General features: G+C 34.9%; 1 protein-coding gene across 1 annotated transcript in view; it reads right to left on the bottom strand.

Annotated features, from left to right (window-relative positions):
• Nucleotides 1–24,990, bottom strand: part of EXOC2 (exocyst complex component 2) — a 114,552-nt gene that overhangs the window by 66,343 nt on the left and 23,219 nt on the right. Inside the window, exons 6-10 of the mRNA XM_039698474.1 lie at nucleotides 15,053–15,133; nucleotides 11,084–11,229; nucleotides 10,901–10,982; nucleotides 10,296–10,398; nucleotides 7,242–7,360 (exon numbers count right to left, since the gene is read on the bottom strand). Of these exons, the coding sequence (XP_039554408.1) occupies nucleotides 7,242–7,360; nucleotides 10,296–10,398; nucleotides 10,901–10,982; nucleotides 11,084–11,229; nucleotides 15,053–15,133 (531 nt within the window). The remainder of the gene's footprint in view (nucleotides 1–7,241; nucleotides 7,361–10,295; nucleotides 10,399–10,900; nucleotides 10,983–11,083; nucleotides 11,230–15,052; nucleotides 15,134–24,990) is intronic.

Raw genomic sequence — 24,990 nt, 5'->3', positions numbered from 1 at the left:
TATTCAGCAGATGATTAGCATTTTATTCTTTTTCTTAAGTACTTTTTCTTTCTCACCGTATATTTCATATTGATCAAGAAGAAAACAGATTGTTTTTCTATAAAAGAGATGGGCATGGAAGATTAAAATTGATAGAAAAAATGTTTTTGGGAGATATTTAAAAATGAATGCTTTTTTAAGTCTTAAAGCTAGTCTTCATTACTGTAAATGTGTTTATAATGAAAGTGTTTTTCAGTTTACTACAAAAAGGGTAACTGGGCCTATTCTAGTGCTGTTCTAAGTATTTCACAGCCTAAGGATATGACTTATTGTCAGCCCTTCAGACCAAAAAGTTCTGAAACAAGAGCCAAGCATTCAAGTTCAGCAGATAAATAAAAATTACTTCATTTTACAAGCTGCAACAGACATTAAGATCATCAGCACTTTTGGAAAAACTCACTTTTACGCCTGAAAAGGTACTGAAGACTGGAGCAGACACAAACGTAAAATTCTGGCCACTGAAGAGTTTCAATCGATCTTCATTCATAACAATCTTTAAAATTTTGGTTTTAAGCTACCTGTGTTGTTTGTTAATCCCAATAGTTAATCTCTTTATAGTACTTTAATAATATTTAAAGTACTATAAAATAAGAGTGCCCCCTGAACTTCTGAACATGCTGGATTCTACTAAAATTTCTAAATTACAGCAAACATACAAATAGAGGCAGTAAAGGAGGAAAATGAATCTGGCTATCCATTTTTGTACTGATCAATTTTTATTCTCTCTCACTTTTTTTTTTTTAAATTAATAACCCATTAAGGGTTTGCTTGACATCTGCTGTCAAAAGGGTATTTCTGCTATGGACAGGGGATGTGGTTTAGACATGAAATGGCTCCCAGCTGCAAGAATTCTTCTTCCAGATGTACAGTAAGCAAAGGCAATGGAAGAGAACCAGCTGCTAGGATAACAAATTGAAAAGGCCCTTTTGACACAAGCCTTGCTGGCCTGTCTGATCTAACAAAGATGGATCATTCATTGCAAGGTGAATAGAATCTCAGTGTGGCACAGAAAAAAAGAGCAACATGGTCTGAGCATCCATTTCTCTCCTTCACACCAAGTACAGCTGCTGTTACTCTGGCACAGAAAAACCCTGCAGAATTTTTTATATCTGGAGAGCTGAGCATCACACTCAGTGCTGCAAAATATGTATTTTTTTACACTATGAACTAAAAAAATTATATTAATAAAAAAATCACAGATGACTATACTATCATACTCTTGTTTGGAGAGCTGGCTCCACATTGGGAACTTTAATAGGTTGTGTACCATATATTTTGCAAACCAAAGGGCAGCAGGAAGATCACACTACAACCATGTCAGTGTTTCCATTTACACCTTTAGTTTCTAATCAGGTTAGCTATTAACAGGTAGCTTTTTTTCAATAATACTACATGAAATCTCAAAGATTTGATCACAGATGAGTGATTTAGGTCACTCAAAGAATCACTATCAAAGGTATTGGCAAAAGTGGTTTTAATAAGAATTTGAGGAGTGAGACTTGACAAAGTTTGCAACAACCTGTGACGAAATTAAAGATTTCTCAGCCAGTTTAATGATAACGGAATGGCAGTCCATACCCATTTTAGTTCAGAGGATCATGAAACGTACTAAGCCACTATTAAAGTCTAAGCAAATAACCACTGGCCACACAGAAAACAGTCTTAAATTCCACAGCTTCTATCCCTTATACTTGCATTAAGAATCCCATTGCTTAACTCCTTTTGGCTATCTGCCCAGTGCCTCAGGAAAATTTTAAACTAAACCTCATTTATTTACATTTATTTTCATGTCATTTTATGTCATTATGTTCTTCATGTTTCCTGCACTCTAACAAATCTGGGAAGCATAAACCACAGTGAAAAACTACAATTATGATTTAATAATAAATTGCCAAGTATAGTTGCAATTTAAAAATATGTAAAACCTTAACTGAAGGAAACCATTTAGCATCCAGGTACCAGATCTGAAAGTCCCTAGATGTCTACAAATCATAAGATCGTAGGTCAAACGCAGCAATTTGGGCTTTAGCCAATACAAGGCATAAAACAGCAGCACAATTCAGTTTACCATTCAAATATTTCTTCCTAGAGATCTAATATACTCTTTTGGGTGAGCATGCTCTTCCATTATAACATTTATATTCATGGCTTGAAAAAACACTCTTTCCATTTTCTTCTGTCTCATGCATCTCCTTAACATATCTACATACTAAGTAACAGCAGCAAACTGGCTTTACCTACTTGAAGTCCTCCCAGTGGACAGAAAAATGGGATACGACTAGATAGATAACACTAATTCATCTATGCTTCAGGAAAACTTCATAACCATTAAAAAAAGTTTCAAAAACACCAAAGGAGCACAACTGCCTATTCTACGATTAAGGCAGATAGCATTTTAAGTTTTCTATTTAATGCAATAAATGTATATCTATAAATAAATAAATGTATATAAATAAATAAATGTATATATTTACAAGCACTACTACATAAGCTCTAGCCAATTGCACATGGGTCGCACATCTACAGCTGCACCTTTAATGAAAGAATATGACCATCAGAGAAGCAGGAGAACGCCTTAATAGACAGGAGAATGGGAGCTTAATGATTCGGGCATTCCCTCTACTGCCTCACTATGCCTTTGGCAATGCTGTTTGGTCTCTTTGTCCTGGCTACTTGTACTTCAGCACAGGAGGAATTGTGATCTGCTGTCTTGTCTGCACTTTCACTCACTCCTTAAAACATGTGGGCTTGGAGTCAGGCAGTTTGTCATAATACGAATATCCTATGCCTGCATTTTTTTTTTTTTTTTGCCCCACAAATGAGGAAGGTCTGCCATAGCAAGAAACAGAGAGGCTAAAGGCAATGATGGGTGAGTAACAACAGCCATATCTTAGCACATAATGAAACATTAATCTACACAATGCAACTTTTTGCCGCACAAATGAGGAAGGTCTGCCATAGCAAGAAACAGAGAGGCTAAAGGCAATGATGGGTGAGTAACAACAGCCATTAATCTACACAATGCAATATTAATCAGCAAACCAACAGGGTTGTTTAGACTGAGGGGAAACACTACATCCATACACATACAGAGTTATTCCTCAAGGAAAATAATAGACTCCAAAATGCTGCTGTGAAGTACTTCATACACAGGACTTTAGAGTATGAGGACTTGAGAGTCCTCAAGGAAAATAATAGACTCCAAAATGCTGCTGTGAAGTACTTCATACACAGGACTTGAGAGAATTCCCTGTCCTACTTGTACCCATTGAAATAAATGCAACCAATTAACTAATGATCAGATTATATATAGACGATCAATGTCTATTAAAATCAAAGGAAAGATTCAATTAAACAATTTGCTGTTGGCAGTTGTCAGCTTCTTAAGTCACAATGCCAAATCATTCGACAAAGCTTAGCACAGCTGGATATGCTCTTTCAGTTTTTGGAAATAATATTAACACAAGTTGGATTAACTGGAAACAGACAGTATTGGAAACACACAGGATTTCTGCTGATCCCTGAAATAAAATATGAGAAAGAATTCCAAGATCATTACAGTCATATAAACTTGCCACAGTTTCTTCCTTCAGGTTTCATCAGAGACTGCACCAAGATATGATACGATACTAAATGATACTTTGCACATCTATGAGATAATCACAATTATTGAGTATTTTTTACAAAATGAAGTTCATCTCTGGTAATACACAAGCCAAGAGGTTTTTTAAAAAATTGCTGTGATATAGTGAGGGATTCACACTCAGATCAAAAATACATCATTAACAACCTAAAACAAAACATGTATTTAAATAAATAAAACATGTATTTAAATATATCTTGAATGTACAAAGTTCTGATAGCACATTCCAACACCTTGGCATATAAATTAGCTCACTTTTGTCCTTCAGTTTGGAGACCCTTGGAAGTTATTAACAAGAGGGCAATCATCAGGTGAGGACCTCAAAGAGTAGGTAGAAAACTAGTCTTACTTCTTGTCAGTATTGGAGATTTTTTCTGACTGCCATTATTGGCCTGGATTTGTCAAAACCTCTCACAGACAACAGGAGAAGATGCTATTTCTATATAAGAAAATGAAATTATTTCAGCTGTAAAGACTAATGGGTCCGCCTTCTTGTGTGGAGACAACTGGAACAATTTTGTCCCATATAATACAGTGTTGACTTATACTAGTGATTAAATTTGGAGTAAGTTATTGAATTTAGGATTCAATGTGTTTTAGCTTGTTTAACAAATAATTGCAGTGTAAGCCTTCCCTTCCTGAATACATCGTGGCCAGCAAACAAATTCTTTGAGAATATTTGCAGTTTGACAATCATCTGCAAAAATCCTGTCCAGAATGTCTAACAGTTTAAAAAACCCCACCCATACCCAGGTAAGAAAAGCAGAGACTTTGTCTAATTCCAAACCTATTTAAAGTAGTAAAAGTCATGCGTAATGACTCAGAGCACAGTTTTCTTTTCAAAACCAATAAAATAGTAGCAAAATACCTTGGCAAAAGCTCAGCAGAAAGGTGAACAATTTTGCAGAAATGTAAAAACAGATACAATCTGCTAGTGAGGTTTAAGTTTACTATGCTGAAAAGTTTTGACTCAATCAGTTTGAACCCACAGATTCAGTTGGCAAAAGAATGAAGGTGAGAATAGCCAGAAACAGCTGGTATACCCAAGGTGGAGCTACAATTGCTGTCTGCTTGTTTCAGCATTTATAATAGGAAAACTGCCATCTGCTATAAACAATGGAAACCTATTATTTTCATTAGAATACCAGTCTTATGACCCATCTCATCCTCCAAATGCTCGATAAACAAAGAAGTAAATATTTTTTTGAAGCATGTGTTAGGTGGATGACTTACATGTTGGAAAATTTAATACCATTTTATCTTAAAATGGCTTATGAATTTATGAACATATAAATAACATTTCTAATTTGTTTGATTTTATTAGATCTCACTGTCTTGCATAACCAAACTGAGCAAATCTCCAAACCTTCCCTGTTTGAAAAGCATACACCTATTAAAGTAGATTAAAATGCATGCCATGCTTCATCACAACCAGCATTGTTCTACTTGGCAGTTCAAACCAATCCTTCTGAATTCTCTTTTTTCTGTCTCTTACCTGGAGAATGTCAAAATTCAACATCTATGTAAAGTAAAATCATGTTCAGCAACTTTCCTTTGTCCTACTAGATACTAAGCAAGAAATTCAATCAGCCAAGGACTGATTCTTGAGTATTTTAAAATCTATACAAAAAGCTATAATCAGTGGAACACCACACAGAAGGCTGGAAGAAAATGTTTGGAATTTTGATGAGCTGTTAGCATTTCTTTCATACATGCACAAAATATTAACTATTGATACTTTTAATAACTGGGCATTCAAGTTATTTAGCTTCCCTCTTCTGTGAGTCAAAGAAATCTGTATCATAACTGCTCCTCTGACATTATGGCTGAGGTAAGCAGTTTTGTTGCAAGAAAAATACCAAACATGTTGAGATTTTTCAAAAAAAATGGGAATTAAGACATTTTTTCCACTCATTCATTGGAGCATTGCTGTATCATAACTGCTCCTCTGACATTATGGCTGAGGTAAGCAGTTTCGTTGCAAGAAAAATACCAAACATGTTGAAATTTTTCAAAACAAATATGGGAATTAAGGACACTTTTTCTACTCATTCATTGGAGCCTCCATATAAAAATTACATAGACTACTAAAACAAAAAGTATCATGCACTAAGTATCATCATGTCTCTATTTGTCTTGCTAAAAAGCTGTAAAATGGCCATGCAATTTTTTTTTAAGTGAGAGAAGAAGCAAGCATAGAATTATTAACCATGGCTGTTTTTTCACAAGTGAGTTTGCTCCTGATAACTTAATATTGTGAGGCTGATGGTAGTGCCTCATGAGAGCTTTGGACAAGGAAAGAAGATCTGGGGGGTTTGGAAACATTCTGAATTTTGACCAAGACACCAGGAAAAACAGTGTGGCATTCCAGCTAGTTCCACAGCACTTCACACCATGTAGTGGAACGATGATGGTCTGTGCACACTTTTAAGCTAAAACTTACTGACACTGCTGTCACAAGTGATGCACCCCGTGAACTCCACACCTCATGTCACAACCTGTGCAACAGAGAGTTCAAGCCTCTGCAGAAAATTTACAGCACATTTCTACAGCAGCTCCAACTCAGTAAAACTGTTGTGGTTTCTCAGAAAAAATCCCCTTATTTGGCTTGGGATATGCATGCACTAACACTAAACATGGGAGTTACCTATAAGCCAAGGGATGCCAGATTCCAATATGCCTATTCATTTCAGAACTGGCAGCAAACTCTGTAAGACTTCTTAAGAAACAAGGCACTGCTTCTATTTCCTAATTTGAAAATCCAGTTTTCAGATTTTAGTACTAGAAATGTCAGGCCAGCAACCTTCCACCTCCTGGAAGGCTTTTTATATGTAGGCTGATGTGATCATGTTAATTTGTAGCTAAGTTGCAGCCACACCGGCAAGCCATACCTACACTTTTCTTTAAGGAATAATGTTGTCAAAGACAGAATATAACTATGTATTCAAATTGGTCTTAATAATAACTTTGCCTAAATATCCCCTTTGTCCCCACAGATCTGCACGTATTCAGTGCAATCTGAATTTTGAAACTGCACACAAACAACAAAGAAGAGGACTCCATAATATCATTCACTACATGGCAAGGAATTAAGCATTATTCCACTGTGCCCCAATGTCCCGGGTATCCATACACTAACAGAATATCTTGTGACAAAGTAATCTAACCAGCAGATTCACTGAACAATTCAACTTGATATGACCTCAAAGAAATGTTTCAAGAGAACAGTAAACCATGGATAAATGATTGAAATTTAATGCTTTTCCCATGTAAAGAGCTTAGAAGTTATAAATTAAGCAAAAAGAAAACTCCAACTGCTGTTTTGTGTTTAGCAGAATACAGAAAATATAACAGAATAAAGGAAATATAGCAGGATAAAGAAAAAAATTAAGTCAGTATTCAGCTTTGTAAAAAGCTATCTAAATTGATGGGGAAATCCTAAAATATCCTCTATACACTACACTCAAATAAAAGTCAACGACAAATTCCTAAATGTCAATGTGTATATATATATACGCATATATACGTATATAAAGGTAAAATAAAAATGTATCCTTGCCTTTCTGTTCTTTAACATAGCTCTCCTTGCAGTTGTGCATGAGCTGCAGAATCCACTGATGTTGAGCACCAATGCACTGCCAAGCTGGGTCCCCAGGCGCATGAAGATCAGAAAGATATCTGTAAAATCCAGTCCAAAAATCACAGTTCTGACTTGACACACTGAAGGCCTCATTAAAACAAACCAAACATGTACTAATTTTTTTACATAATTTTAAATATTCAAGAATATAGTATTAAGATACACTCACATTCACTGCAAACAGAAGGTTTGCATTTTCCCTTTTTCAATTAATGAGGCAAAATTCCACCAAGAAATACATAAAAACCCCTTTAAGATCATATTAATATGTATTTTCAGTTGTGTCTGTAGTAAAGTATGCAGGAAACCAAACTTTATCTGCAAGGTTGCAGTTTAGTGCTCCAGATTTGAAGGAAACCAGTGATGGCATCTTAAGCACATAAAATACAGTATTTTTCTTCCTAGTGATACTATATGTATGTAATCTTAACAAGTAATTAGAAAAGGAATTAATTTCTGGCAGCTCATTAATTTGAGCACATGCATGCACAAACATATGTAAATCAAGCTCCTGTGTTGTCTCTTTGTTTATTTTGGTCTGGTGGTTTTTTGTCCACGCACAGTCTGAAAAAAAAAGAAGGGGGAGAGATAACAAAAGGGATTGTGGCTTCTAAATTGCAGAAGCAAAATACTGTCTGTCTTTAGGGAGAAAGGAGTATTAGAAGCCAGCTGTTGTGATTTCGAAGAGAACACAAAAGGAATGTAGTCTCATGTATGGCATTCAAGACTATCTGACAACAGGACTTCCAAAAGAGTATTTTCAAAAAGTGGTAGCTGCTCTACTGTTTGAGGCACTCTGTTATATTTTTCATTAATGAGACTCAGGACAGAAGAAAAGAAGTTAAGTTGCTTAAGGTGAACTATACTGATAAATTATCTTAAGCAGCGTAGGGAATGTTTACTTCCTCACAAAAGCTGTTTTACAACTATAATACCTAATGTTAATTAGGATTGTGTTGAATTCTGTCTTCTTTGACAAACGTCTGCAGCACTTGAAGAAAAAATAAACTGTCAAAGTAGGACTGGTTGGATGGATGAGAAAATTATACAACTAACCATTTTGACAGGGTGACATTCATAAATTATGAGCTCAAGTCCTTTTCAATGTTATGGGGGACTTTAGTCTTTTCTTAGGTACAAAAGTAAAAAAAGAATTACCACTGGTCTTAAAATACACACATCTACTTGGATGCTAAGTGCTATGGTAAACTATTTCTGAACAGTATAAAATAATTAACAATGTGAATATCCTAATAAAATAAGAGGAAAGTATGAACTGAAGCCTAATTATAAACATTAAATATCTGAAAGAGAAAATGACAGTATTTCAGGTATTGGTCAGCCTTCAGCTTCAGAGGCATACAAAACAAGAGTATCAAGGAAGAAAAAACCCTCATAAAACCAGCAGGACTTACAACAATTTGGATTTTGTTAGTTTCATTTTTGCTGAAGTCCCCTGAAGAAAATTTACTTTATACCTTGCCTTCAGAAAATTTACACTAATATACCCACATATATTTAGAGTAGTGAAACTAATTTAACAGTTTTGTAGGCTGGGATTCTGTTGATTCATTAGAACTAAATTATTTCACATTCATCCACTCGCTGCTCTTCTTTATTATACTTCTACATATGGAATACATCTGGTTACATTAACATAGTCTGCTTTAACATAGTCTGGGTTATTTTTAAAGATTCAATAGTTCAAGGCAAGTGGTTAGAAAACAAAACACCTTAAAAACAATCAACTAAAACAACCAACCCCAAAAAGTCAAGTGAGAATCAATAAAACAGAACCAACAAAAAAACCCCACAAGAAATCCCAAACAAAAAACCAAAATCAAGCTCATGTACAACTTTAAGTCTTTCAAACAACCACTAGAAAAGGTCCTAAGACCTGGCTTAGGTTAAGCAGCTGCTCTTTAAAGTTTTCAAGTGTCACAGAGAAAAGGAATAGCCAGTGCCACCTTCACAGACATAAAACGCTGAACTATTCATCTTAAAAACCAATTCCAATGAATAGGCAATATTTACAGAGCACCCAGAACAATGAGAAGCAATCAACATAAATGCACACAGGTCACTGTAGTCATAAACTCACATGATGCAAAGGGACCCAAGACACCAACACCAACTTGGGCCTGGTGCACACACAAAACACTCAAGACCTTGTGCAGGTGCCCAAATTTTACAAATGTTTCCTGCACAACACATTTGGTCTGCTTCTTTTACGATAACTGATAAAAACACTGAGATTGTCAAGACACACTAGCAGTCCTGGTAGCATCCAAATCTCAAAAGTTTTTAAATAAAGCCATCAAATGTTCCAGAGCACTCTAAAGTTTGGCACCAAGGACTGAAAGCTTGAAGTCTACATCAGCTCCTCTCAGCAGCCCTACAACAGACATCAATTTTGTGAAAAACAGATAATCTGTAAATGCTAATGAAACCTGGGCAACTGGTTCACGTTGATGAAATACAAAGGAACTTCATCGTTTAGCCTGAGCAGTAAAAGAGCTAATATCACTTTCAAACAACAGGACAGTCTGGATTAAAGCCTCCCTGTCATCTGGCTCAGGACGATTCCATTTCAATGTCAAGACAAGCTGAAGTGTAAGACAAGTTATAAGAAATCTATTTTGAGGTATGCAGACTAGGACCGGTCATTTCAAACACAGCTTGCAATATGTGTTATTAGAGAATGCAACAAAATCTCAACATGCCTTAAAGATTCAAAAAATTATATTCAAATCTCAATTATGCTGCATTAAATTACTCTCATTCAAGAACTGTTTTTCAGTCCTTCAATAAACAATCCAGTACCATTCCATTGCCATTACTTATATAATCATGAATTCTCAAAATACTCACAGCTTTAAAATCAGTATTTAAACAATAGTAAAATTTTTCACTACTCTATTTAGGAAACATTTAACACCATATGTCTGATGAAGGCACTAGGCAAATAATTACCTTATATAACGTTTCTGATCATGCAATGTTGATGGAGTTTCAAGAAGCTTATCCAACAGAAGCTCACGTAAAGCTTCAATTCTGGTTTCAACTTCAGCATAATCTAGGAATAGGGAGCAGGAATAAATCCAATGTGTCCTTAAGCAGTGTCATGAACCGAAAATTACATTATTTTCCTAGGGTATCAGACACTTCTGGAGTTAATGTGGAAATCAATATAAATAATTTCATAACAAGCCATATCTGAATATAGTATACATGACAGTTTTATAAAACCAGAGAATTAGATTTTCAAGTCTTTCTAACAATATGTGAGAAAGATACCCAAAGCCACATTTTAATTGCTGTAATCTTTTTTTATGTCCAGTAATACCAAGCCTAGATAAATAAATAAAATTGGATGTGATTCCACATTTTGTAGTATATACCTCACTCAGAAAACTTGTCAGATATATTGCCTAGAGTAACTGGCTCCTATAAATCCATGATTTGTATGGATGAAAATCTGTATCAAAACCACATAAAGCTCTTTGGTCTCTTATATGATTTTTAGCCTTTAAGCTAAAAAACCCCAAAACCATTAAATAACAGAACCTGTATCTTACATTTTTTGAACACTTGAACCTCTGTCTTTCCGAAGAGGGACTTGGCTTTTTCGTAGTCATTAATAACCACATCATAATCGCCCTTAAAAAAAAACCAAACAAGCATTTACACTGGTCAAGAAAAACGACTAATGTCAAAAGGCTACTTTCAGCAAATAGAAAATTATTTTTAAAGTGTTATACCTTCTGGATATTTCTTTCAATGTTTAAGGGAAGATTGAAAAGAAATTTAAAGCGCTGGAGAACATTAAGCGCGTTTCTTGTTGAATCAGCTTTGTCCTTGCGACCCAGCACTTCTTGAAATAAGGTATCTGCTGTGTTACTGGCTCCTATTTCAAAAAAGGGTGACAGTAAGAAAAAGTAGAGTAAGTAATCAGTTGAAATCACAAACACATTTTCTTCATTTTAATGAGTTATTCAAGATTTTTTTAGAGCAAATGAGTAATTATTGCTGATTTTCATACTTTTTTGTTCAACTGTGTTAACATTTTACAACTGCTGAAATTCTATTTCAAAGTGAACCACTTAGCATTTTAATGTGGTAAGACCCCTGTGCGATTAAAAACAATCACTCTTTCCTATTTCAAATGCTTAACTTTGCTGCAGATATTTTATAGTTTGCTTTGGCTCCAGATGTACATTTTACAACCAAATTATGCATCTCAGGATATAGAAAAAAACCATAGAAAGCTTCACTTTTAAAATAAGTATAATTACATTTTGGTAATTAATGTCAGAGCTTCTAAAGTTATCACTAGGTTTGGCAAACACTTGTTTTATGTTTCCAAGTCAAGTCTTAAAAATTATAGACAATATTTGAGCCCCTTAAAAGTACCGATGGTCAAGACAAAGACAACGTCATGACTGAAAACGTCTAACTAGCTGGCACTGTAACAGAATGAATACAAATCATCTTGACATTGTATTAAAACTCTTAGTGGCTTCATCACACACAGGATGAAGCCTTAGTCAACAATTTCATGTATTTAAGTTCTATACTATCTATGAATATTCTTCAAAAAATACATTAAATATTGCCCTAAAACCTTTTCTATCCAAACTAAAAAGCCATCTATTTTCTAACAAAAATTGTTTCCTAACACAGAATGATACAATTTTATTTACAGTAGAGAAGTCTTACACTGCATATGAATATTTGCTTTTTTCAACTTATGACTTACTTTTAATTAACCAAAACAAAATAAAACAAAAAAAAGGGGAACCGCTTTAGCCTTTTTGATCATTGCGTGTAGAAGTTTCTACATTATCTGGTCTAGTGACTATACTTTAAGCAAAGATGAAAAAAATTACATCAGTCTCGCTGGGTGGCTTGCATGCCATTTTCTCTAGTCAACACTGTGGGTGGCCTGCTCATGTTAAAAGTAGTCTTTGTAAAATAATTGTTATATCTAAATAATGTTTAAACTTTGTTGAAATTTTGAAGCCTTGATGTAAAAAAAGTTTTGTCAGGACATCCATTTCCACCACATACTATTCAGCATAGAATACTTTAATCCATTAAGGAGAAATGCACAATGAAAACAGTTAGCTGCACATTTAAATACAGATCACCGTTAAAGTATGATTTTTCTCAAGTTTATAAGAAATTATTGTTTTGTAAATCCTTCTAGTAAATAACATTTTGTTTGTTTGAATTCATATGTTTCTTGTCCATTCTTTTAACAGCCCAGAAGCAATGTGCTGTACCTGAGAATTGAAGTTATATTCACAAAGGTTTTTTTGTTTTCTTTTTGATTTAATGCAAACCCTTTTTAAAAGGTAATTGACAACTGCAGGAAGACCACAGTGATTTATATTTTCATCTCTTTATGAAATTCTCAATTCAGGTAAATGATTCTACTTTTTTTTTAAGGGTACTTTTTCTGTTTTATAAGAAATTGAAATATATCAAATAACTTATTAATGCATTAATGAAATTCAATACTTCATGCAAAACAGGTCTATCTTTTTAGAATTAAAATATTGTAACATTTCTTGCCTCCTCTCCTCATTCCTCCAAATCTTTTCTACAAGAATAATCTTTATCTCTTGATTACTGATGAACCATCCATGGATAAAGTTTCAGTTCTTATATTGACTAATTATGTTTTCAAAATGGATGATTCATCTACGGTGCATGAATTTTTTTACTTCAAAATAAATCTCTAGTTATTCAATAATTGTCTTAGAGCCTGACAAAAACCATACATAACAGAATTTGATTTACCTCCTTTAATATACAATTCTTCATTAAATTAATTATAAGGCAGAGTATGTTTTGAATAAACAATTTAACAGCTTGTTTAGTAATTAAATTGAGCAAAAATTCCAAACATCTATAATTCCAGCTAAAACACCAAACTGTTCTTTTACTATCCCATGCCATTTCAATTCAAGAATTTGGAACGCTCTTAATGCACATTCAGATGCTGTGGAAAACATGCTCATTTTTAAGGATTTGTAACCCAGCTCACAAAACTGCAGTTGTCTCTCAAAATATGCACCTACGGTCCATAAAATGCACAATTCAACTGAAGAATTAAAGTCATTTTTGAAAGCAGTCCCTGCTACTCACGGATTATGGAAGCTTTTCAATGGTCAGGCAAGAAACAAAGCTTTGATCCTAAACTACTTTGCATAATATTATTTACTCTTTTTAAATCCTTGTATTCCTACTTCCCTGCCTCCCACCCATCATGACTTGCAAAGCATCGTGAGGAAAAGCAGCCAATTCTTTTCAAAGCAGAGCCAAACTTCAAACCACTCTGAAGTGTCTGGCACAAGTTCCTCCACCATTTCAGCTTGGAAAAAGACAGCTTGCACTGTCTACATACAGACTTCATTTATCAAATGAAACAGTAATTATATATTATAGGTAAATTTGTCTTATATTAATGTATATAAGAAAATAACACCGACCTAAATTTTTGCTTTTTTATTTAAAATATGTTACGCGATTTAGTACAAGGGAAAGTGCTCTCCGAGGAATCTGTGCTTGGTGCATGACATGGCCTAAATACAGAGCACTGAGGATTGCACTGGAAAATTTCAAGAAATGCTTCTTTTTCTTCTACCTAGATGTACCAAATATTCTGCACACAGACACACTCTACAGTCTTTATATAGAGGTGTCAGGCTTTATGTGGTGTTTTTTGATGATTTAAAAATCTTTTTGCAGTTTGTTTTTTTTCATTTCAGGCATCAAGATGAGGAAATAACAATGTTCAAACTACACCTTTATTTTGAGCATCAAGGAATCCCTACTGAAAAGGGCTAGAGCTGTTCACAAAACCCCCTGCTTTCATTGTGCTCCCCACACAAACACACGTACAGTCACTGCTTTCTTCATACAAGAGAAGAAAAACAGTGAACTTCCATGTCACTTTCTTGATTTCATAAAACACAGTCAGACTTTCCAACACTGAGTCAGCTATCTGCATGTCATTCCTGCTTATTGATACAGCACTAAGGGAAACATCCCTTCCTCTGTGAAAAAAATCACAATGAAACAAAGTAAAATTATCTTGGCAGAAGTCCCAGAATTAAAAAAAAAAAAGGAACTTTTTTGATCTGATGAAACACATACCAAACTGCAGCAAATTTAAGCCATCTCTCTCAATACAACCTTACAGCTAATACAGAGAAAAATAAAACTGACTGCTTTTCATGGTTTCTAGAAAGAATGTTCATGCCCAATAGTATAAATGCCAGCACACTAAGTGGAAAATATCCTGTCAATAGACCTTGCTACTGCAAATATCTTATAACTGGGTTTTTTTCTGCCTTACTTGAACATCTCACAATCCTGGTATTTAGTTCATCTCATCCTTCTACACTTGTATCCATGTAGTTCCTCTGTTTTCCTCATCCACTCAATATTGTGAGCCAACCAAAATTAATCTAAAGTAAACACTTTAGAACGTCTTTATTTTGATATTTATTTGCTTTGTTATCACAAACACTGACAAAAGTCGTGGCAACCACTTCTACTTATTTCAAAAGATGCATCATCACACCTTGGAACCACTATCACCAAATAGGGAAGGGATGAGAGACTGTTTTCTACTTTCTACAGTATTCCAGGGAAAATATTAAAGCCTGTTAGAAAGTCCAAAGTCCATAAATAGTTGCTGCTGGAAGGACAAAACTTACTGTTCAGTACATTCTCCAGTTTTTGCGTCATGGATCCTTCTACTTTTTCCGTTCCATCCGCTTCCAGTTTTTGATGGATTGCTAGAATAAAGAGTGTAGTTAAAATGCAGAACATTTTAATAGGTGGGAACACATTACATCAAAGTGACACTTTTAAACATTTTTAAAATTAAAAATAAAGTGTTATTTTTCTCTTTAGACACAAAAAAATACAAACATGCTTCATGGCAGCAGAGCCTAGTGGAAGACAGGGCTTAGAGCCAGACACTGCAGAAATTTAACCATTACTTTGACATAGACTTCCTGTATCTTCTTGAACAAGACAGTATTGCTTAAGGAAAAAATCCACAAACATACAGACAGAATAATGTATTAGTTATTATAATCTAAATTAGCCATCTTGTACAGGTATTAATTAAAATTTGTATTTTGAAAAGTACCATTTAAGCATATAATACTTCTGCTTTGTAAGTCACTGATGTCACAAAAAAGAAATTACCAATAAGTTAAGGGTAGAAAGGGAGTCACTGGGAATCTGGATGATGCCAAAATCAAGTGCTAGAACATTCCCCCACAACTTCTTTTCATCTATAAAAAGGTACTCCTAAAATACAATTTAAAAGTTTCTTGAAGCATTAACCATTATCACAATCTTTCTGTGTGATTTTGCTCAAAACAACAGGAAAACAGAGGGGAAGTTTATTTTTCTTTTAAATTATGCTTTATTTTCTTTTAAGATGCTATTTTTCTCCTGCCCTAAAATGCCAAAATTCTGAACTCTTATTTCTGTGTGGTATTACTAATGGAGGTGGAAATGCACAGTGTCAGCACTAATTTATTATTTTACTATAATTTACTCTAATATCTTTTGCAGGGAGGGGGAGACTTACCAGCACAGCCTAATGACACTATCTTACTCTGAAAATACAAACTTTGAATGTAGTGTAGATAGTCCTTTCTTCTACTTCCCCTCTATCACACAGCCCTCCTTCCCTCTTCTACTGTTCAGCATAGCCAGCACAAACCAGTATTCTCTCTTTTAAAGTTTTATTCCTGTATATATGCAGCACATATAAAATATTATTTTCCTTTCAGGTTTTTAATCTGATAACATGCAAAATCTGCTCTATCAAATAGCCATAAGCTCCTATTGCTTTAGATATATCTGAGGCTTAAAAAAAACTCCTACTGCTTTCCACTTGTTCTCAGTAGAATGGAGTGAAGCTAAGCTACTCTTGAAAAGAGTGATACCCAGTGCTTTGAAAAAAGCAAGTAATGATGTATTTTAGCTCAAAACAAAGATAACTTCTGAAAGCAGCTTTTCAACTATTCCAGCTTATCCTGCTCCAGTTTGTATGGCAGAGCAAACTGAGCTCCACAGCTGGATTCTTTTAAGGTGAAACAACATTAGAAGAAGCACCCCAAGACTACATCTGAGGTGCTGAGATATCTGGAATTCAATCCACGGGGTGAAATTTGAACTAGGTCTGAAACATTGCCATGAACTGCCCATACCATGCATAGAGAGATGCCATTGCCAATGCTGAGATATCTGGAATTCAATCCACGGGGTGAAATTTGAACTAGGTCTGAAATATTGCCATGAACTGCCCATACCATGCAGAGAGATGCCATTGCCAACTGGTTTCCTCTCCAGTGCCATCCCTACTTGCCCATGTCATGTAGATGCAAGCTAACAACTGAACAAGGACAGGAACCCTGGGGCCTCAGTCCTACTCCAAGGAGTGATCCTGAAACAGGATGGCCCGTTACAGCCTCCAGCCTCTTTCAAAGAGGAATTTTCATTGGGGGGAAATAGAGGAGACAGGTGAGTAAGGCCAGTGTGATAAAAAAAATAAAAAAAATAAAAAAAAGAGAAAAAAGAAGGGAAAGTACATTATTCTCAAACATCCAAATTTGACCCTTCAATCCCTTGATCCTACACAAAGAATTACAGGAAGTCTTGCTTTCATGAAAATACAAGAGCAACTCTATTTTCGTTCTTAAAGTTATCAGAGGCGGGGGGGAATCTAATTAGGACACCATATTTCTTAAGATAATCAACCCTGAAATGAAATGAACTAAAACTGACAGATTCTTGCACATTTTAAGGACAGAGATCTGTCTTAAAATATGTCGCACATATTTTGTGTACAACGGGGACAGCACTTACCAACAAGAATACTTCTACAATTTTATAACAAAGGCATTAATGGCTCTACTGACATGATTCCAGTTCTATATATCATTTTCAGTCACAGGCAGTCAATTATTGTAGTGCAATTAACTTTACATACTAAAAAGCAAGTTCAGCAGAACAGCAACCACAACATAAACAGATATTTTAAAGCCAAATGTTGCAAGTACTATTGGGAATCACATCAAGCTGTAATGATTTTAATTTACGTATTTTGAAATCATTCTATGAAACATACTTTTGAAAGATACTTTAAAAATAGATGTGGATAAAAGTCCAAGTTACACACTGCCTCAGAGGTTTTTAAAATTTAGCATTTTGGAACCATTGATTACATGCCATTAATTGCTGACCAATGCATTATCACATAGCTTCTGAAGGGGGCACACCTAAGCATTTCCAAAAGTGAACTGTAATATCTAAACTCTATCAAAGCATACATACTGGCAACAAAAGGTAAACATAATGAGGATTTTTTTCTTGTACAGAAGTTTTGGAATAGCACTGTCTACATGCTAGAACCTTCAAAAAGTCTCAAAATGTAGCTTCTTATTATGAAGGCAGCTTATTTAGAAATTATGATGATATTAAAATTAAAATATCATGATCTTTAACCAGTTGCTGAAAGTTAATATACACCTTCCCAAAGCAATTCTCTTTCTCATCTTGTTTGGAAAAGAACATACAATAGCAATATGCTATTCCCTCCTCTTCCTTTTAGAAGGCAGAAAGTAATTTCTTTTCACATTGGTAGCTATTGTGCATAGCAACCTGGAAAACAGTATTCAAGAATCTTAGTTTGAAAATTTTGATGTTGGAAACCCCTATTAAATCAATTCAAAACACACCTTCAGACAGAGAAAAGTATGTCAGCGGGGCAAAAAAAACAAAAAAACCAAGGTGTCGAGTTTCAGAAATGTAGAAAGCATTGCGGAGTACAGATAAAGGCATATTAAGCATATGTAACTAGGAGCGTAAAGAAAAAGGCATTTTTGAACCATTGTCTGAAATAAGGTATTTTAGGACATTCTTTAAAGTCTAAACCTACTTAAATTACTCTGTGTTCACACAATAAATTTGTTGTATTTCCTTCTACATGTTTAAGCTACTTTGTTTACTGTAGTTATTTTTACACATCATATTCAGATTTAGCAATAGAGAGCACATTCATTGTGTTCCAAGGCTGAGTTACAAAAGAAAAAAAAGCCTTACGTTTCCACAGTGAAAAAAGTTTTCCAATGAAGTCTGAGTTTACTCCATCTGCATCAAATGATTTTGAAAGAGCATATTCCTTCCATGAATACCAGACAAAAAGTCGTTGATTTAAAAGTTTAGACAAGCCAAACTATATGCAGTTATGAAAAGTAGACCTCATCTTTGAAAGGAATCTAGAGATACTCAAGTTATTTTTTTCTCTTAAAGCACTAAATCCATTTAATAGTGGGATGATACTGTTTGGGCCAACCCCTGTTCTCCTGTACCCAAAGTGCTTCCTTTTGCTGGATCTAGCAATCACACAGCTGCAGGGCAGCTGCAGTGAGATAATTTGGTGCAAAACTAACTCACCAAGGAAGAAATGTTGCTTTACTGATCAGTGAGCTTGTCTCTGTGGCAGCACTGCAATATAAGGAAAGGAGCATACGGCGAAAGGAAGGTGGAAAGACATCCTATTCTTTCCCCACTACCAGTACTTAGGATTACCTTCAAATGCAACATCTTACTCACAACTCATCACTGGCTGCAATAAGAAGAGTAAGGAGACAATTTTAGGTCTTTGAAGGCTTGAAGTAAAGGATGGATGGGATTTTTCTTAAACTGCCAGTTACCCTGGATTTACCTGACACAAACTATACAAGTTAGAAAAGCAGCTGGAAACCTAGCAGAATCTGTTTGTTATTTTTAGGAGCTTTACTGTAAGAAGCATACAGTAAATAAAAATGAGGAAAGGCTACATCTGGATGCTTCAACTAAGGCCAGATAATTAATTGTATTTTGTATCATCTTTGCCAGTAAGGGTTCACATTTCCTAGCTAAGTCAGGGTATTTAAAGTCTTGCAAACTTCACAGCTGCAGGCAGAAACTGATTAATAATAGTGAATAAACTAAGTTCAAAACTCACAACCTCCAACTGCAACTAAATACACCAGAACACATGCAAAGTTTAATCTGGCAAATAAACCATAATACAGGCCTTGTATTAAAATAAACTGCAATTAATTCATTGCTACTTGTGTTGAAAATAATCTTATTTAATCTAGGAAAGGCTATGGGGGTTTTTTGTTAGATTTATGGTGACCATGAATCTAGTAAATTAAACCACACTTGCCAGGATCATGCAGCTTTTGATTTGCAAATTTCACACTTGATTTCCTCATTAGATATTTTTAAAATGTATTTTGAGAGAGGCACCAGGCGTGGCATTCTCAAAAGTTCCTCAGCCTCTCAGCTCAAAGCAACACAGACCATTTTCTGACTAAAGGATGGCTAGAAATGCATGTGGCATCTGAAAATCTTACTCATTTTCATAGAATCTCGGTTAAAGAAAAAAGTACTTGAAATAAATCACATCCTTTTAGTCAGATGCAGAAATCAGGAGGGGAAAAAACACAAGAAGCACAAAGCCAACTCAGAAAAGTATTTAAGAAGATCTGATGTGGTAACTAAGAACCTGGCACCAAAGAACACTAATGGAGATCAAGAACACATTAGAACATTGCCAGGGTTCATGCCTAATGCATGAATAAAAATGCCTTTGGTTTCCTTTATTGGAAGATTAACAATTTTTTGTAATTTTAGCAAAATATAAGAAGGTCATTGATGAGGAGAATATCCCTATGTAAGGTAAAAACTGTTCTGAATGGATTTAACAGGACTACAGGGCTGCATATAAAGAGGAAAACAATAAAGACAGCATGCCATGAATGGAGCTCCTAACACATTACTACATGAAAATCTAAAAAAAAAAAAAAAAGTAGTTTTTTCCCTTTGGCCATTAGTAGTGTTAAGTCTAGTTTGGTTTGGTCATTCCTGCAGTGCCCCTTGAGAATTCTAGATATTTTTGTATTGGCATAGCAAACTCAGCTTTGTTTTGGTTAACATTATTAATCCTAGCAAAAATGACAAAATATTGAACTAAATGCAGTATTGTCTTAAGTTGCATTTTTGTGTTTTGTTTCTCTAGCATTTACTTTTTCAAGCTTGTTTACCCAACACAGTGGAAAAAATTGAAGAAAATGGACAGCCTTAACAAGATATTTTAAGGTAATTGAAGCACACTGCTAGGAAGGGAGCCTAAACAATTTTAGTCTAAAAACATTATGAGACCAGACAACTTGTTCTCAGATGAACTTATATTAAAGCAAGTCTGATATTTCTGGGCAAATATCTTGGAAATAGACAGGAAAATGTGGCTTATTATTCTGCCTATGGATGCACTAAAAATTCCAGGACTGGATCCAGGCCTTTGCCAGAACACTTCAGAATTAAACAGTACAGAAAATGCTATTCTCTCTTTACTGGCGCTAACTTTCTGCATCTGTGAAAGGTAAAATAGTAAAAACAAAAGCAGCTTTTAAATGTTGCATTTAAAAGGTGGTATGGAAATCAAAATGGAATAATGTAGCATGAAATTAAGGTGGTTTTATGGCTTGCAGGATAAATCTGGATTAAATTTAATCACAGGTAACTTTTTTGCACACTCGCAATCAATTGCGGAATTAGCTGTTTGAAAATTGCAATTGCAAAACATACTTCTCCTTCTACATGCTTTACTATTTTTCAAATTCAAACAGAAGAGTTAACCTACCTGAAAAAAACCCAAGTTCATAAAACATGACAGCCACACAGTAACTATAAGCTGTCAAAACTACATTCTTTTGGAGAAATTCTGCTGGTAATCAGCTCACATCTCTAAAACAGTAACTGATGAAGAAGATACGTGAGCAGCCAGCATAAAAGCAGAACTTGGGCAGAGAATTTTCACTATGACCTGTGACAATTGCTGCTGTTTCCCATGTTTTCTAATCAAATTTTCTCTCGCTTGAGACAAAAAACCCAACTCCCGATACTATACCATGCTAGGACCTGCACCAAAGGAAAGTTTGAGCCTTTTATCAATTGTGATAACTTCTGCTTTTATAAAACTGCATTAAGGTAACAATTGGTCTGCTACAAAAATTGACTATAAGAACTGCATGCAGAGGAAACATTCACCCAAGACTAAACTATCTACCACCACTTACATACTTTATGGCACCCCTTTGTCAGGTCATCTTTCTCTCAGAATACATTTCTCATTTTAATGTCCCTCTTGTTGTCTAGTGCTGAAAGATCAGAACACAAGTTTTCAACAAGCAAAATTAAATTAAGTTTTATTTAGCATGGCTATTTTTAGAATGCTTAATTTAGCACATCTATTTTTTTCATTTTGAAGGCTGAGGAGGCCTATAAATGTAAGGAAAAATATGAAGCAATGATAGTACTTATCCTTCTCATTCAGTTTCTGCCTGTAAGGGTAGCACAAAGATGATTCAAGTATTCAGATAGGAGGACCCACTTGGAAAGCTAGACAATGAGCAGAGAGTACATCAGCTATTGCTTCATGATGACTACATGGAGGTATGATCATAATCCTTACCTTGAAATAATGTCACTTGCACCTGCTATGGGGCACACATATGCAGAGGAACTGCTACTCTGAAGTGACTAATATGCTCTCAGATATGTATCTGATACATGCAGCTTCATTTTTTTTATTCTTGCCAGCTTGTTTCCATGGCCCTATTCTTTCTTATGCTCTACAAACTATCATCTTTAAAATCACTAGCTGTAACAGCAGACTGTTCACACCCTGAAAAGACAATATTCTATCACTTGAAGTAGGAGGAGGAGAACATTAATAGACATGCATCACACGGAGAATTAGAAATAGAGCAATTCCAGACATTTCAAGTCACCTGCACAACATTCAGGCAGCAATCATATATTTGAATTGGATTTAATCAAACTCATAGGCTTATAAAAATCCATACTATTTGAAAAAATATACATGAGAGCAAAATAAAGCAAAAGTATGAATTAGATTTGTTACAAAACAGCAGTGTTACAACAGCAAAACCTGGTATACCGTCCCAATCCCACATTACCAAGCAAGAACAGTCATGCACTAACATTTAATTGGGAAAAAAAAAAAAAATTCAAAATTATTCATCAATCTAGTTTGCAAACAGAATCACTAATGAAAAACTGGTTGGCTCTATAGAACCTCTTTAAATTCAAATACAACAAAATTCCTCAAAAGTTTGAAGTGAAGGGACAAATTTATTACAGACTAGCATCAGTTTTTAGCTTCTCAACTTCCCAGTCTTATTCAGAATTGAATATAGCTCAGGTGATATTTTTTGTTTTACTTTAGGAGAAAATGAATTTAACAGACATAATGGCAGCAGCACAGACTTATTCAGCCTGAATCCAATCCCGGATCACTAACATGCTCATATTAGAATGAGCCTTAGGGAATGAACTGTAAAAATAGTCTCCTGGAAGAAAAAAAAACAAAACTAAATAAAAAAAACCCAGGTATTGGCCAGATTAGGATCTTTTCAGCCAGGTTATTTCAGCCACACCATTCTAGCTTATGTATTAAGAAAGGTAGAAGACAAAAGGCCAACTATAGTCCAAGGTCCCTATCATGCAGGTATTCCCACAGGCCACATATCTGAACAGGAGTAGGAAAGGGAAAAAAGGAACAGTGCTGTAATAGCCAGTAGTGCTTCTTTTGTACAGACTTCTTCCTGAAAATCATAAAAAATGTGTTTGTAGTTGTAACTGCAAAAAAAAACTGTAGCCAAGCAAACTAGAGAGCCAAATCTAAACCTCAAATTTGCTCATGATATCTGTGTTTTAAAGACATTACAGCATCTTCTTTACCTGCCAATAGAGATTTCGTACTTACATGTTTTTGTATAAGTGAGCGACTGAAGTAGTCATTTCCCTATTTTTTCCTGTCGTTTAAATAAGAAAAAACTGCAGCCTTAGGTTCATTGCAAAGAGCATTTCAGGAAAAAAAAAAAAAACAAAAAAAACCAAAACATACAGAAAGAAAATTAATTTGCTAACTTTCCTAACAACTTCTGTGTGGGACCTGATTTGCTTGTGACGGTAAAATACGTCTGAACTACAAACACATAAACAGCCACCCTTTTAGGAATGCTACATTCTAGGTTGCACTTAGAATTACAGGAAATGAACCAGCTGAACTCCCCAACACTGACAAGTAGGTCAAGTTGAGATAAACCCTGCTCCCCTCAGCTCAGTTTACAGCTCCCTTCAGCTGACGAAACAAACTTCCTGTTGAACATCTCCTCTGCAGAGTCACTGCCAGCCAAGCTAACAGCCAGAGAGACATGGGGATCTGATAAGGCTATTCTATTTTCCCAGAAATTAAGCCAAACAAGGATGGGTTCTGGTCTATTTGAGCTCTTATTTTCTCAGCAAACAGCCTCTAAATCACAAAATACAATAAACATCTTAGGACTGCTTTTTATGCTTTCCATTGCTTATTTATGAAAATATTAATAGTCGTTTAAATGTGTAATAGAGTCTGATAGTACACTGAAGATCAGACAGAACTTACTGGTCCTAACTAATGAAACAAGCTGCACAATAATCAGTAATTCAGTCTTTCCTTAATCAAGGTAAATATATATTTGCAACAAACATTGTTAAATGTATATGAGTTTTAAAAAACATGTATAAAAGCTGTAGAGGAGTATGAAGTAACTGGGCAAGCGTTATACCTCCTAATGTGATCCTCCTATGAAAAGTTATCCTGTACTAATGCAGGGAGACTTAAAAGAAATAACTGCTCACAAGTAGCTCTGTTCTACAACTACAGTGCAACAGACCTGCAGTTTATGAAGCACAACCACTGGGATTACAAGATGTGTTCTAAGATATCTGAAGGGGAATATTGAGAGTCTAAATTTTTGCCCTCAAAAAACCCTATCTTTAGAAAATAAATTAGATTTTAGAAATCTTCCTAAAGCAAGAGAGTTAAAAAAAATATCTAAACAAAATGAACTAACTCAGAAAATTTAAATCATATTGGAAGACAGAAGAAATGTATTCAGTAAGGGTTTCCTTTCAGTCACTTTTCATCTGTGACAATTGTATGCTCAACATCAAATAATAAAAGTTTGCAGAACAATGGCTATATCCCTAAGAGTTTGTGCTGAAACAATTGTTCAGCTTTCAAATATAAACTACTACTCACTTCAGCTTTGTTGAAATGCATACAAATTCTAGCTGCACTTTTTAAAGGAGAAAATAAGACATAAAAATTCACCCTTAGGTGTGTAAGGGCAGAAAAGTGCCATCACATCATCTTGCACAATCACTGTCTAGCCAGATTATATTTTCAATTTAACATTCTTCTGTTAAAAAGCTTGAATTTGATAGCTGCATAATGAAGAATTAATGGGGGGGGTTGTTTGCTTGGGGGTTTTTGTTCGGTGGTTTGCTGTTGTTGGTTTTTTAAAATCTTAATCTGAGCTGTTTCTCTAGAACAATGTTAATAATGCTTACTTTTAATTCTCAGCATCCTTCATTTGAGAAAACTGTAGTGATCAAATGTTCTGGAAAAAACTTTGACATCTGGCAGTAGGGTTGGATGATGGCACCAAATAAGTCTGTTTTTTCTCTTCTTGCTACTGGAAGCAACATCCAATTTAACAGTTGATTG

Source organism: Passer montanus, unplaced genomic scaffold (genome assembly GCF_014805655.1).
Source record: "Passer montanus isolate IOZ18808 unplaced genomic scaffold, ASM1480565v1 scaffold126, whole genome shotgun sequence".
In the NCBI taxonomy this organism is placed as follows: Eukaryota; Metazoa; Chordata; class Aves; order Passeriformes; family Passeridae; genus Passer; species Passer montanus.
The sequence above is the reverse complement of the archived record's forward strand: the minus strand, read 5'-3'. Positions and strand labels throughout refer to the sequence as shown.